Source organism: Dendrobates tinctorius, unplaced genomic scaffold (genome assembly GCF_039654945.1).
Source record: "Dendrobates tinctorius isolate UK_male_01 unplaced genomic scaffold, ASM3965494v1 ptg000348l, whole genome shotgun sequence".
Taxonomy (NCBI): Eukaryota; Metazoa; Chordata; class Amphibia; order Anura; family Dendrobatidae; genus Dendrobates; species Dendrobates tinctorius.
Genome location: NW_027362014.1, coordinates 2,341,362 through 2,357,906, shown reverse-complemented (window position 1 = coordinate 2,357,906; position 16,545 = coordinate 2,341,362). Strand labels below are relative to the sequence as shown.

At 51.7% G+C, this 16,545-nt stretch overlaps 1 protein-coding gene across 1 annotated transcript in view; it reads left to right on the top strand.

The window, feature by feature from the left end:
• Positions 1-11,236: 11,236 nt before the first annotated feature.
• Positions 11,237-16,545, top strand: part of PIK3C2G (phosphatidylinositol-4-phosphate 3-kinase catalytic subunit type 2 gamma) — a gene marked incomplete at its 5' end in the record, with an annotated part of 81,494 nt that continues 76,185 nt past the window's right edge. Inside the window, one exon of the mRNA XM_073562332.1 lies at positions 11,237-11,381. Within this exon, the coding sequence (XP_073418433.1) occupies positions 11,237-11,381 (145 nt within the window). The remainder of the gene's footprint in view (positions 11,382-16,545) is intronic.

The following is a 16,545-nucleotide window of genomic DNA, read 5'->3' as shown; positions in this document are numbered from 1 at the left end:
CACAGCCCCCAGTATTATGTCCTCTACAGCCTCCTATACAGGATGATCTTCACAGCCCCCAGTATTATGTCCTCTACAGCCTCCTATACAGGATGATCTTCACAGCCCCCAGTATTATGTCCTCTACAGCCTCCTATACAGGATGATCTTCACAGCCCTCAGTATTATGTCCTCTACAGCCTCCTATACAGGATGATCTTCACAGCCCCCAGTATTATGTCCCATACAGCCTCCTATACAGGATGATCTTCACAGCCCCCAGTATTATGTCCTCTACAGCCTCCTATACAGGATGATCTTCACAGCCCCAGTATTATGTCCTCTACAGCCTCCTATACAGGATGATCTTCACAGCCCCCAGTATTATGTCCTCTACAGCCTCCCTATACAGGATGATCTTCACAGCCCCCAGTATTATGTCCTCTACAGCCTCCTATACAGGATGATCTTCACAGCCCCCAGTATTATGTCCTCTACAGCCTCCTATACAGGATGATCTTCACAGCCCCCAGTATTATGTCCTCTACAGCCTCCTATACAGGATGATCTTCACAGCCCCCAGTATTATGTCCCTCTACAGCCTCCTATACAGGATGATCTTCACAGCCCCCAGTATTATGTCCTCTACAGCCTCCTATACAGGATGATCTTCACAGCCCCCAGTATTATGTCCTCTACAGCCTCCTATACAGGATGATCTTCACAGCCCCCAGTATTATGTCCTCTACAGCCTCCTATACAGGATGATCTTCACAGCCCCCAGTATTATGTCCTCTACAGCCTCCTATACAGGATGATCTTCACAGCCCCCAGTATTATGTCCTCTACAGCCTCCTATACAGGATGATCTTCACAGCCCCCAGTATTATGTCCTCTACAGCCTCCTATACAGGATGATCTTCACAGCCCCCAGTATTATGTCCTCTACAGCCTCCTATACAGGATGATCTTCACAGCCCCCAGTATTATGTCCTCTACAGCCTCCTATACAGGATGATCTTCACAGCCCCCAGTATTATGTCCTCTACAGCCTCCTATACAGGATGATCTTCACAGCCCCCAGTATTATGTCCTCTACAGCCTCCTATACAGGATGATCTTCACAGCCCCCAGTATTATGTCCTCTACAGCCTCCTATACAGGATGATCTTCACAGCCCCCAGTATTATGTCCTCTACAGCCTCCTATACAGGATGATCTTCACAGCCCCCAGTATTATGTCCTCTACAGCCTCCTATACAGGATGATCTTCACAGCCCCCAGTATTATGTCCTCTACAGCCTCCTATACAGGATGATCTTCACAGCCCCCAGTATTATGTCCCCTACAGCCTCCTATACAGGATGATCTTCACAGCCCCCAGTATTATGTCCTCTACAGCCTCCTATACAGGATGATCTTCACAGCCCCCAGTATTATGTCCTCTACAGCCTCCTATACAGGATGATCTTCACAGCCCCCAGTATTATGTCCTCTACAGCCTCCTATACAGGATGATCTTCACAGCCCCCAGTATTATGTCCTCTACAGCCTCCTATACAGGATGATCTTCACAGCCCCCAGTATTATGTCCTCTACAGCCTCCTATACAGGATGATCTTCACAGCCCCCAGTATTATGTCCCTCTACAGCCTCCTATACAGGATGATCTTCACAGCCCCAGTATTATGTCCTCTACAGCCCCCTATACAGGATGATCTTCACAGCCCCCAGTATTATGTCCTCTACAGCCTCCTATACAGGATGATCTTCACAGCCCCCAGTATTATGTCCTCTACAGCCTCCTATACAGGATGATCTTCACAGCCCCCAGTATTATGTCCTCTACAGCCTCCTATACAGGATGATCTTCACAGCCCCCAGTATTATGTCCTCTACAGCCTCCCTATACAGGATGATCTTCACAGCCCCCAGTATTATGTCCTCTACAGCCTCCTATACAGGATGATCTTCACAGCCCCCAGTATTATGTCCTCTACAGCCTCCTATACAGGATGATCTTCACAGCCCCCAGTATTATGTCCTCTACAGCCTCCTATACAGGATGATCTTCACAGCCCCAGTATTATGTCCTCTACAGCCTCCTATACAGGATGATCTTCACAGCCCCCAGTATTATGTCCTCTACAGCCTCCTATACAGGATGATCTTCACAGCCCCCAGTATTATGTCCCCTACAGCCTCCTATACAGGATGATCTTCACAGCCCCCAGTATTATGTCCCCTACAGCCTCCTATACAGGATGATCTTCACAGCCCCCAGTATTATGTCCCCTACAGCCCCTATACAGGATGATCTTCACAGCCCCCAGTATTATGTCCCCTACAGCCCCCTATACAGGATGATCTTCACAGCCCCCAGTATTATGTCCCCTACAGCCTCCTATACAGGATGATCTTCACAGCCCCCAGTATTATGTCCTCTACAGCCTCCTATACAGGATAATCTTCACAGCCCCCAGTATTATGTCCTCTACAGCCTCCTATACAGGATGAGCTTCACAGCCCCCAGTATTATGTCCACTACAGCCTCCTATACAGGATGATCTTCACAGCCCCCAGTATTATGTCCTCTACAGCCTCCTATACAGGATGATCTTCACAGCCCCCAGTATTATGTCCCCTACAGCCTCCTATACAGGATGATCTTCACAGCCCCCTGTATTATGTCCCCTACAGCCTCCTATACAGGATGATCTTCACAGCCCCCAGTATTATGTCCCCTACAGCCTCCTATACAGGATGATCTTCACAGCCTCCAGTATTATGTCCCCTACAGCCTCCTATACAGGATGATCTTCACAGCCCCCAGTATTATGTCCCCTACAGCCTCCTATACAGGATGATCTTCACAGCCCCCAGTATTATGTCCTCTACAGCCTCCTATACAGGATAATCTTCACAGCCCCCAGTATTATGTCCTCTACAGCCTCCTATACAGGATGATCTTCACAGCCTCCAGTATTATGTCCTCTACAGCCTCCTATACAGGATGAGCTTCACAGCCCCCAGTATTATGTCCTCTACAGCCTCCTATACAGGATGATCTTCACAGCCCCCAGTATTATGTCCACTACAGCCTCCTATACAGGATGATCTTCACAGCCCCCAGTATTATGTCCACTACAGCCTCCTATACAGGATAATCTTCACAGCCCCCAGTATTATGTCCTCTACAGCCCCCTATACAGGATGAGCTTCACAGCCCCCAGTATTATGTCCTCTACAGCCTCCTATACAGGATGATCTTCACAGCCCCAGTATTATGTCCACTACAGCCTCCTATACAGGATGATCTTCACAGCCCCCAGTATTATGTCCTCTACAGCCTCCTATACAGGATGATCTTCACAGCCCCCAGTATTATGTCCCCTACAGCCTCCTATACAGGATGATCTTCACAGCCCCCTGTATTATGTCCCCTACAGCCTCCTATACAGGATGATCTTCACAGCCCCCAGTATTATGTCCCCTACAGCCTCCTATACAGGATGATCTTCACAGCCTCCAGTATTATGTCCTCTACAGCCTCCTATACAGGATGATCTTCACAGCCCCAGTATTATGTCCCCTACAGCCTCCTATACAGGATGATCTTCACAGCCCCCAGTATTATGTCCTCTACAGCCTCCTATACAGGATGATCTTCACAGCCCCCAGTATTATGTCCTCTACAGCCTCCTATACAGGATGATCTTCACAGCCCCCAGTATTATGTCCCTCTACAGCCTCCTATACAGGATGATCTTCACAGCCTCCAGTATTATGTCCTCTACAGCCTCCTATACAGGATGATCTTCACAGCCCCCAGTATTATGTCCCCTACAGCCTCCTATACAGGATGATCTTCACAGCCCCCAGTATTATGTCCTCTACAGCCTCCTATACAGGATGGTCTTCACAGCCCCAGTATTATGTCCCCTACAGCCTCCTATACAGGATGATCTTCACAGCCCCCAGTATTATGTCCTCTACAGCCTCCTATACAGGATGATCTTCACAGCCTCCAGTATTATGTCCTCTACAGCCTCCTATACAGGATGATCTTCACAGCCCCCAGTATTATGTCCCCTACAGCCTCCTATACAGGATGATCTTCACAGCCCCCAGTATTATGTCCTCTACAGCCTCCTATACAGGATGATCTTCACAGCCTCCAGTATTATGTCCTCTACAGCCTCCTATACAGGATGATCTTCACAGCCCCCAGTATTATGTCCCCTACAGCCTCCTATACAGGATGATCTTCACAACCCCCAGTATTATGTCCTCTACAGCCTCCTATACAGGATGATCTTCACAGCCCCAGTATTATGTCCCCTACAGCCTCCTATACAGGATGATCTTCACAGCCTCCAGTATTATGTCCCCTACAGCCCCCTATACAGGATGATCTTCACAGCCCCCAGTATTATGTCCTCTACAGCCTCCTATACAGGATGATCTTCACAGCCTCCAGTATTATGTCCTCTACAGCCTCCTATACAGGATGATCTTCACAGCCTCCAGTATTATGTCCTCTACAGCCTCCTATACAGGATGATCTTCACAGCCCCCAGTATTATGTCCCCTACAGCCTCCTATACAGGATGATCTTCACAGCCCCCAGTATTATGTCCCCTACAGCCCCCTATACAGGATGATCTTCACAGCCCCCAGTATTATGTCCTCTACAGCCTCCTATACAGGATGATCTTCACAGCCCCCAGTATTATGTCCTCTACAGCCTCCTATACAGGATGATCTTCACAGCCTCCAGTATTATGTCCTCTACAGCCCCCTATACAGGATGATCTTCACAGCCCCCAGTATTATGTCCCCTACAGCCCCCTATACAGGATGATCTTCACAGCCCCCAGTATTATGTCCTCTACAGCCTCCTATAAAGGATGATCTTCACAGCCCCCAGTATTATGTCCTCTACAGCCTCCTATACAGGATGATCTTCACAGCCCCCAGTATTATGTCCTCTACAGCCCCCTATACAGGATGATCTTCACAGCCCCCAGTATTATGTCCTCTACAGCCTCCTATACAGGATGATCTTCACAGCCCCCAGTATTATGTCCTCTACAGCCTCCTATACAGGATGATCTTCACAGCCCCCAGTATTATGTCCTCTACAGCCTCCTATACAGGATGATCTTCACAGCCTCCAGTATTATGTCCTCTACAGCCCCCTATACAGGATGATCTTCACAGCCTCCAGTATTATGTCCTCTACAGCCTCCTATACAGGATGATCTTCACAGCCCCCAGTATTATGTCCTCTACAGCCTCCTATACAGGATGATCTTCACAGCCCCCAGTATTATGTCCTCTACAGCCTCCTATACAGGATGATCTTCACAGCCCCCAGTATTATGTCCCCTACAGCCTCCTATACAGGATGATCTTCACAGCCCCCAGTATTATGTCCTCTACAGCCCCCTATACAGGATGATCTTCACAGCCCCCAGTATTATGTCCTCTACAGCCTCCTATACAGGATGATCTTCACAGCCCCCAGTATTATGTCCTCTACAGCCTCCTATACAGGATGATCTTCACAGCCTCCAGTATTATGTCCTCTACAGCCTCCTATACAGGATGATCTTCACAGCCCCCAGTATTATGTCCTCTACAGCCTCCTATACAGGATGATCTTCACAGCCCCCAGTATTATGTCCTCTACAGCCTCCTATACAGGATGATCTTCACAGCCCCCAGTATTATGTCCTCTACAGCCTCCTATACAGGATGATCTTCACAGCCTCCAGTATTATGTCCTCTACAGCCTCCTATACAGGATGATCTTCACAGCCCCCAGTATTATGTCCTCTACAGCCTCCTATACAGGATGATCTCCACAGCCCCCAGTATTATGTCCCCTACAGCCTCCTATACAGGATGATCTTCACAGCCTCCAGTATTATGTCCTCTACAGCCTCCTATACAGGATGATCTTCACAGCCCCCAGTATTATGTCCTCTACAGCCTCCTATACAGGATGATCTTCACAGCCTCCAGTATTATGTCCTCTACAGCCTCCTATACAGGATGATCTTCACAGCCCCCAGTATTATGTCCTCTACAGCCTCCTATACAGGATGATCTTCACAGCCCCCAGTATTATGTCCTCTACAGCCTCCTATACAGGATGATCTTCACAGCCCCCAGTATTATGTCCTCTACAGCCTCCTATACAGGATGATCTTCACAGCCCCCAGTATTATGTCCCATACAGCCCCCTATACAGGATGATCTTCACAGCCCCCAGTATTATGTCCTCTACAGCCTCCTATACAGGATGATCTTCACAGCCTCCAGTATTATGTCCTCTACAGCCTCCTATACAGGATGATCTTCACAGCCCCCAGTATTATGTCCTCTACAGCCTCCTATACAGGATGATCTTCACAGCCCCCAGTATTATGTCCCATACAGCCTCCTATACAGGATGATCTTCACAGCCCCCAGTATTATGTCCTCTACAGCCTCCTATACAGGATGATCTTCACAGCCCCCAGTATTATGTCCTCTACAGCCTCCTATACAGGATGATCTTCACAGCCTCCAGTATTATGTCCCCTACAGCCCCCTATACAGGATGATCTTCACAGCCCCCAGTATTATGTCCTCTACAGCGTCCTATACAGGATGATCTTCACAGCCCCCAGTATTATGTCCTCTACAGCCTCCTATACAGGATGATCTTCACAGCCTCCAGTATTATGTCCTCTACAGCCTCCTATACAGGATGATCTTCACAGCCCCAAGTCCACCATTTCTGCCCCATACGGTAATAGCGTCCACCATTTCTGCCCCATACAGTAATAGCGTCCACCATTTCTGCCCCATACAGTAATAGCGTTCACCATTTCTGCCCCCATACGGTAATAGCGTCCACCATTTCTACCCCATACGGTAATAGCGTCCACCATTTCTGCCCCATACGGTAATAGCGTTCACCATTTCTGCCCCATACGGTAATAGCGTCCACCATTTCTACCCCATACGGTAATAGCGTCCACCATTTCTACCCCATACGGTAATAGCGTCCACCATTTCTACCCCATACGGTAATAGCGTCCACCATTTCTACCCCATACGGTAATAGCGTTCACCATTTCTACCCCATACGGTAATAGCGTTCACCATTTCTACCCCATACGGTAATAGCGTCCACCATTTCTACCCCATACGGTAATAGCGTCCACCATTTCTACCCCATACGGTAATAGCGTCCACCATTTCTACCCCATACGGTAATAGCGTCCACCATTTCTGCCCCATACGGTAATAGCGTCCACCATTTCTGCCCCATACGGTAATAGCGTTCACCATTTCTACCCCATACGGTAATAGCGTCCACCATTTCTGCCCCATACGGTAATAGCGTTCACCATTTCTGCCCCATACGGTAATAGCGTCCACCATTTCTACCCCATACGGTAATAGCGTCCACCATTTCTACCCCATACGGTAATAGCGTCCACCATTTCTACCCCATACGGTAATAGCGTCCACCATTTCTACCCCATACGGTAATAGCGTTCACCATTTCTACCCCATACGGTAATAGCGTTCACCATTTCTACCCCATACGGTAATAGCGTCCACCATTTCTACCCCATACGGTAATAGCGTCCACCATTTCTACCCCATACGGTAATAGCGTCCACCATTTCTACCCCATACGGTAATAGCGTCCACCATTTCTGCCCCATACGGTAATAGCGTCCACCATTTCTGCCCCATACGGTAATAGCGTTCACCATTTCTGCCCCATACGGTAATAGCGTTCACCATTTCTACCCCATACGGTAATAGCGTCCACCATTTCTACCCCATACGGTAATAGCGTCCACCATTTCTGCCCCATACAGTAATAGCGTTCACCATTTCTACCCCATACGGTAATAGCGTCCACCATTTCTACCCCATACGGTAATAGCGTCCACCATTTCTGCCCCATACAGTAATAGCGTCCACCATTTCTACCCCATACAGTAATAGCGTCCACCATTTCTGCCCCATACAGTAATAGCGTTCACCATTTCTACCCCATACAGTAATAGCGTCCACCATTTCTACCCCATACGGTAATAGCGTCCACCATTTCTGCCCCATACAGTAATAGCGTCCACCATTTCTACCCCATACAGTAATAGCGTCCACCATTTCTACCCCATACGGTAATAGCGTCCACCATTTCTGCCCCATACAGTAATAGCGTTCACCATTTCTACCCCATACGGTAATAGCGTCCACCATTTCTACCCCATACGGTAATAGCGTCCACCATTTCTGCCCCATACGGTAATAGCGTTCACCATTTCTACCCCATACGGTAATAGCGTCCACCATTTCTACCCCATACGGTAATAGCGTTCACCATTTCTGCCCCATACGGTAATAGCGTCCACCATTTCTACCCCATACGGTAATAGCGTCCACCATTTCTGCCCCATACGGTAATAGCGTCCACCATTTCTACCCCATACAGTAATAGCGTCCACCATTTCTGCCCCCATACGGTAATTGCGTCCACCATTTCTGCCCCCATACGGTAATAGCGTCCACCATTTCTGCCCCATACGGTAATAGCGTTCACCATTTCTGCCCCATACGGTAATAGCGTCCACCATTTCTACCCCATACGGTAATAGCGTTCACCATTTCTGCCCCATACGGTAATAGCGTTCACCATTTCTGCCCCCATACGGTAATAGCGTCCACCATTTCTACCCCATTCGGTAATAGCGTCCACCATTTCTGCCCCATACGGTAATAGCGTCCACCATTTCTACCCCATACGGTAATAGCGTCCACCATTTCTACCCCATACGGTAATAGCGTCCACCATTTCTACCCCATACGGTAATAGCGTCCACCATTTCTACCCCATACGGTAATTGCGTCCACCATTTCTGCCCCATACGGTAATAGCGTCCACCATTTCTGCCCCATACGGTAATAGCGTCCACCATTTCTACCCCATACGGTAATAGCGTCCACCTTTTCTGCCCCCATACGGTAATAGCGTCCACCATTTCTTCCCCATACGGTAATAGCGTCCACCATTTCTGCCCCATACGGTAATAGCGTCCACCATTTCTGCCCCCATACGGTAATAGCGTCCACCATTTCTGCCCCCATACGGTAATAGCGTTCACCATTTCTGCCCCCATACGGTAATTGCGTCCTCCATTTCTGCCCCATACGGTAATAGCGTCCACCATTTCTGCCCCCATACGGTAATAGCGTCCACCATTTCTACCCCATACAGTAATAGCATCCACCATTTCTACCCCATACGGTAATAGCGTCCACCATTTCTACCCCATACGGTAATAGCGTCCACCATTTCTACCCCATACGGTAATTGCGTCCACCATTTCTGCCCCATACGGTAATAGCGTCCACCATTTCTGCCCCATACGGTAATAGCGTCCACCATTTCTACCCCATACGGTAATAGCGTCCACCTTTTCTGCCCCCATACGGTAATAGCGTCCACCATTTCTTCCCCATACGGTAATAGCGTCCACCATTTCTGCCCCATACGGTAATAGCGTCCACCATTTCTGCCCCCATACGGTAATAGCGTCCACCATTTCTGCCCCCATACGGTAATTGCGTCCACCATTTCTGCCCCCATACGGTAATAGCGTCCACCATTTCTGCCCCCATACGGTAATAGCGTCCACCATTTCTGCCCCATACGGTAATAGCGTCCACCATTTCTGCCCCCATACGGTAATTGCGTCCACCATTTCTGCCCCATACGGTAATAGCGTCCACCATTTCTGCCCCATACGGTAATAGCGTCCACCATTTCTGCCCCCATACGGTAATAGCGTCCACCATTTCTACCCCATACGGTAATAGCGTCCACCATTTCTGCCCCCATACGGTAATTGCGTCCACCATTTCTGCCCCCATACGGTAATAGCGTTCACCATTTCTGCCCCCATACGGTAATAGCGTCCACCATTTCTGCTCCCATACGGTAATTGCGTCCACCATTTCTGCCCCCATACGGTAATAGCGTTCACCATTTCTTCCCCATACGGTAATAGCGTCCACCATTTCTGCCCCCATACGGTAATAGCGTCCACCATTTCTGCCCCCATACGGTAATAGCGTTCACCATTTCTGCCCCCATACGGTAATTGCGTCCTCCATTTCTGCCCCATACGGTAATAGCGTCCACCATTTCTGCCCCCATACGGTAATAGCGTCCACCATTTCTACCCCATACAGTAATAGCATCCACCATTTCTACCCCATACGGTAATAGCGTCCACCATTTCTACCCCATACGGTAATAGCGTCCACCATTTCTACCCCATACGGTAATTGCGTCCACCATTTCTGCCCCATACGGTAATAGCGTCCACCATTTCTGCCCCATACGGTAATAGCGTCCACCATTTCTACCCCATACGGTAATAGCGTCCACCTTTTCTGCCCCCATACGGTAATAGCGTCCACCATTTCTTCCCCATACGGTAATAGCGTCCACCATTTCTGCCCCATACGGTAATAGCGTCCACCATTTCTGCCCCCATACGGTAATAGCGTCCACCATTTCTGCCCCCATACGGTAATTGCGTCCACCATTTCTGCCCCCATACGGTAATAGCGTCCACCATTTCTGCCCCCATACGGTAATAGCGTCCACCATTTCTGCCCCCATACGGTAATTGCGTCCACCATTTCTGCCCCCATACGGTAATAGCGTTCACCATTTCTGCCCCCATACGGTAATAGCGTCCACCATTTCTGCCCCCATACGGTAATTGCGTCCACCATTTCTGCCCCCATACGGTAATAGCGTTCACCATTTCTGCCCCCATACGGTAATAGCGTCCACCATTTCTGCCCCCATACGGTAATTGCGTCCACCATTTCTGCCCCCATACGGTAATAGCGTCCACCATTTCTGCCCCCATACGGTAATTGCGTCCACCATTTCTGCCCCCATACGGTAATTGCGTCCACCATTTCTGCCCCCATACGGTAATTGCGTCCACCATTTCTGCCCCCATACGGTAATAGCGTTCACCATTTCTGCCCCCATACGGTAATAGCGTCCACCATTTCTGCCCCCATACGGTAATTGCGTCCACCATTTCTGCCCCCATACGGTAATAGCGTCCACCATTGAGGTTGTTATTATGGGCGCGGTGCTTCTATAATACAGCGGATTATCAGGCTAGAGGGTGTTGTTATAGCGCACGGTGTGTGATCTGATGGATCTTGTTGTCAGTCTTCTAGTGTCGGCCGGATCCCTGAAGCCGTGAAGGAGATCTGTTACCTGCTGCGCTCTGTGGAGACCCTGGAGGTGAGCGCCACCCTCAGAGCCCTGAGTGTCAGTGCACCGCAGATGACGGGTAAGTAAATAACGGACATCCCTCTGTGACATCACACCACGACGTGGTATATCCGGTCTCTGGTGGTCTGTGTATGGCGGTATATCCGGTCTCTGGTGGTCTGTGTATGGCGGTATATCCTGTCTCTGGCGGTCTGTGTATGGCGGTATATCCGGTCTCTGGTGGTCTGTGTATGGCGGTATATCCCGTCTCTGGTGGTCTGTGTATGGCGGTATATCCGGTCTCTGGTGGTCTGTGTATGGCGGTATATCCGGTCTCTGGTGGTCTGTGTATGGCGGTATATCCGGTCTCTGGTGGTCTGTGTATGGCGGTATATCCGGTCTCTGGTGGTCTGTGTATGGCGGTATATCCGGTCTCTGGTGGTCTGTGTATGGCGGTATATCCGGTCTCTGGTGGTCTGTGTATGGCGGTATATCCAGTCTCTGGTGGTCTGTGTATGGCGGTATATCCGGACTCTGGTGGTCTGTGTATGGCGGTATATCCGGTCTCTGGTGGTCTGTGTATGGCGGTATATCCGGTCTCTGGTGGTCTGTGTATGGCGGTATATCCGGTCTCTGGTGGTCTGTGTATGGCGGTATATCCGGTCTCTGGCGGTCTGTGTATGGCGGTATATCCGGTCTCTGGTGGTCTGCGTATGGCGGTATATCCGGTCTCTGGTGGTCTGTGTATGGCGGTATATCCGGTCTCTGGTGGTCTGTGTATGGCGGTACATCCGGTCTCTGGTGGTCTGTGTATGGCGGTATATCCGGTCTCTGGTGGTCGGCGTATGGCGGTACATCCGGTCTCTGGTGGTCTGCGTATGGCGGTATATCCGGTCTCTGGTGGTCTGTGTATGGCGGTACATCCGATCTCTGGTGGTCTGTGTATGGCGGTATATCCGGTCTCTGGTGGTCTGCGTATGGCGGTATATCCGGTCTCTGGTGGTCTGCGTATGGCGGTATATCCGGTCTCTGGTGGTCTGTGTATGGCGGTACATCCGGTCTCTGGTGGTCTGTGTATGGCGGTATACCCGGTCTCTGGTGGTCTGTGTATGGCGGTATACCCGGTCTCTGGTGGTCTGTGTATGGCGGTATACCCGGTCTCTGGTGGTCTGTGTATGGCGGTATACCCGGTCTCTGGTGGTCTGTGTATGGCGGTACATGCGGTCTCTGGTGGTCTGTGTATGGCGGTATACCCGGTCTCTGGTGGTCTGTGTATGGCGGTATACCCGGTCTCTGGTGGTCTGTGTATGGCGGTATACCCGGTCTCTGGTGGTCTGTGTATGGCGGTATACCCGGTCTCTGGTGGTCTGCGTATGGCGGTATACCCGGTCTCTGGTGGTCTGTGTATGGCGGTATACCCGGTCTCTGGTGGTCTGCGTATGGCGGTATATCCGGTCTCTGGTGGTCTGTGTATGGCGGTATACCCGGTCTCTGGTGGTCTGTGTATGGCGGTATATCCGGTCTCTGGTGGTCTGTGTATGGCGGTATACCCGGTCTCTGGTGGTCTGTGTATGGCGGTATACCCGGTCTCTGGTGGTCTGTGTATGGCGGTACATCCGGTCTCTGGTGGTCGGCGTATGGCGGTACATCCGGTCTCTGGTGGTCGGCGTATGGCGGTATATACTCTCTCTGGTGTTCGGTTTGTGTAACGCTCACGCCCTTACTGGTTAACGCGAGTGAGAATTGTGACCCCACTGTGCCACAAACCAAACTACTCTGGAGGGGTGACTAAGGCCTCTTTCACACTTCAGTTTTTTACAATCAGTCACAATCCGCCAGGTTTTGAAAAAAACGGATCCTCAATTTTCTTTTGAGGATCCGTTTTTTTTCCCCATTGACTTCCATTAATGGCGGATTGCTGTCCGTTGCATCTGTTTTTCTTGAGGATCCGCCAAAAGTTGCTGTTTCTCTCTCTCTCTCTCTCTCTCTCTCTCTCTCTCCCAGCGGTTCCTTTAAATTTCCTAATTTTCAGGATCCGTCTGAAAACGGATCCTGTGCCATCCGTTCACATCAGTTGAGAACGGATCCGCTTGTCTGACTTTTTGGCGGATTTGAACTGATGCAAAAAAAGTGTGAAAGAGGCCTAAGCAGCTACCTTTGTGTTCACTGGAGCCTCTAGTGGTGAGATCAGGCTTGTGCAGCTGGTAGCTGACAGGTGCCACTCCAGGGCGGTGTCTGGCTGTAGCAGCTGATCCCACTGGGGAACAGGACACTAATGACAGGTGCTGGCAAGTGCGAGCACAACTGGCCCTCTGGCAGGCAGGCACGGCTGGCACTCTGGCAGGCAGGCACAGCTGGCACTCTGGCAGGCAGGCACGGCTGGCACTCTGGCAGGCAGGCACAGCTGGCACAGATCAGACTGCAAGAACTGGAACTGTAACGGGTAGAGCAGCAACGCAGGCAGGTACGAGTAGGATGAGTGAACAGGTAGGAACCAGTTCAGACTGGAGGGACAAAGACCCGCAGGATGCAGAGAGCCGAGCCGCAGGATGCAGAGAGCCGAGCCGCAGGATGCAGAGAGCAGAGCCGAGCCGCAGGATGCAGAGAGCAGAGCCGAGCCACAGGATGCAGAGAGCAGAGCCGAGCCACAGGATGCAGAGAGCAGAGCCGAGCCGCAGGATGCAGAGAGCAGAGCCGAGCCGCAGGATGCAGAGAGCAGAGCCGAGCCGCAGGATGCAGAGAGCAGAGCCGAGCCGCAGGATGCAGAGAGCAGAGCCGCAGGATACGGAGAGCAGAGCAGAGCCGCAGGATGCAGAGTGGAGAGCAGAGCCACAGGATGCAGAGAGCAGAGCCGCAGAATGCAGAGTGGAGAGCAGAGCCGCAGGATGCAGAGAGCAGAGCCGCAGGATGCAGAGAGCAGAGCCGCAGGATGCAGAGAGCAGAGCCGAGCCGCAGGATGCAGAGAGCAGAGCCGAGCCGCAGGATGCAGAGAGCAGAGCCGCAGGATACGGAGAGCACAGCAGAGCCGCAGGATGCAGAGTGGAGAGCAGAGCCACAGGATGCAGAGAGCAGAGCCGCAGAATGCAGAGTGGAGAGCAGAGCCGCAGGATGCAGAGAGCAGAGCCGCAGGATGCAGAGAGCAGAGCCGCAGGATGCAGAGAGCAGAGCCGAGCCGCAGGATGCAGAGTGGATAGCAGAGCCACAGGATGCAGAGAGCAGAGCCACAGGATGCAGAGAGCAGAGCAAAGACGCAGGATGCAGAGAGCAGAGCAAAGACGCAGGATGCAGAGTGGAGAGCAAAGACGCAGGATGCGGAGTGGAGAGCAGAGCCGCAGGATGCAGAGAGCAGAGCCACAGGATGCAGAGAGCAGAGCAAAGACGCAGGATGCAGAGAGCAGAGCAAAGACGCAGGATGCAGAGTGGAGAGCAGAGCCGCAGGATGCGGAGTGGAGAGCAGAGCCGCAGGATGCGGAGTGGAGAGCAGAGCCGCAGGATGCGGAGTGGAGAGCAGAGCCGCAGGATGCGGAGTGGAGAGCAGAGCCGCAGGATGCGGAGTGGAGAGCAGAGCCGCAGGATGCGGAGTGGAGAGCAGAGCCGCAGGATGCGGAGTGGAGAGCAGAGCCGCAGGATGCGGAGTGGAGAGCAGAGCCGCAGGATGCGGAGTGGAGAGCAGAGCCGCAGGATGCGGAGTGGAGAGCAGAGCCGCAGGATGCGGAGTGGAGAGCAGAGCCGCAGGATGCGGAGTGCAGAGCAGAGCCGCAGGATGCGGAGAGCAGAGCAGAGCCGCAGGATGCGGAGAGCAGAGCAGAGCCGCAGGATGCGGAGAGCAGAGCAAAGCCGCAGGATGCGGAGAGCAGATCAAAGCCGCAGGATGCGGAGAGCAGAGCAAAGCCGCAGGATGCGGAGAGCAGAGCAAAGCCGCAGGATGCGGAGAGCAGAGCAAAGCCGCAGGATGCGGAGAGCAAAGCCGCAGGATGCGGAGAGCAGAGCAAAGCCGCAGGATGCGGAGAGCAGAGCAAAGCCGCAGGATGCGGAGAGCAGAGCAAAGCCGCAGGATGCGGAGAGCAGAGCAAAGCCGCAGGATGCGGAGAGCAGAGCCGCAGGATGCAGAGTGGAGAGCAGAGCAGAGCCACAGGATGCAGAGTGGAGAGCAGAAGGAGTAGACACAAGGCTACACACAGCTGAGCAGGGAAAGAAACAGACAGGGACATGAACAGGTACAAGAAACAGACTTAGTACAGACAAGAACGGTCACGGGAACAAGTTCAGGACAAAGGATTTAGGCCTGGGCATGCAACCCCCAGGGAGGCGGAATATAAGACACACAGCGCACAGAAACAGGTCTGGGTATGCAGCCCCTAGAGAGGCGGAAAACAGGACAGGACCTGGTAACTCAGTAGCAGAACACAAACTGAGAGAGTTTGTTGCTCAGACATCTCCCTATGAGTAGAGATGCCTTAAGTACCCGGTAACTCTTGGCAATAGACTGGGGACATATTAGGAGAGTGCACACAGTCTCTATAAGACACAGGAAGTGCAGGCACCGCCGCCCTAAGCATACAGCTAGGAAATATGCACACAGCAAGCCAAGGACATGAGGTTCACAGTATGGAGCAGGCAGAGGACAGGACTCACAGCATGGCCCGGAGGGGTAAGTAAGATGGTGAAACTGCCTGATGGGAGATGGAAAGCCATGCAGTGATGCTGGCAGGGATGTTACAGTTTGTACCGATATATATCCGGTCTCTGGTCGGTGCGTGGTAGCATATCCGATGTCTGGTGGTCAGTGTGTGGCGGTACATCTGGTCTCTGGTGGTCGGTGTGTGGCGGTACATCTGGTCTCTGGTGGTCGGTGTGTGGCGGTACATCTGCTCTCTGGTGGTTGGTGTGTGGCGGTACATCTGGTGGTCGGTGTGTGGCGGTACATCTGGTCTCTGGTGGTCGGTGTGTGGCGGTACATCTGGTCCCTGGTGGTCGGTGTGTGGCGGTACACCTGGTCCCTGGTGGTCGGTGTGTGGCGGTACACCTGGTCCCTGGTGGTCGGTGTGTGGCGGTACACCTGGTCCCTGGTGGTCGGTGTGTGGCGGTACACCTGGTCCCTGGTGGTCGGTGTGTGGCGGTACACCTGGTCCCTGGTGGTCGGTGTGTGGCGGTACACCTGGTCCCTGGTGGTCGGTGTGTGGCGGTACACCTGGTCCCTGGTGGTCGGTGTGTGGCGGTACCCCTCTCTATACAGAAGCATA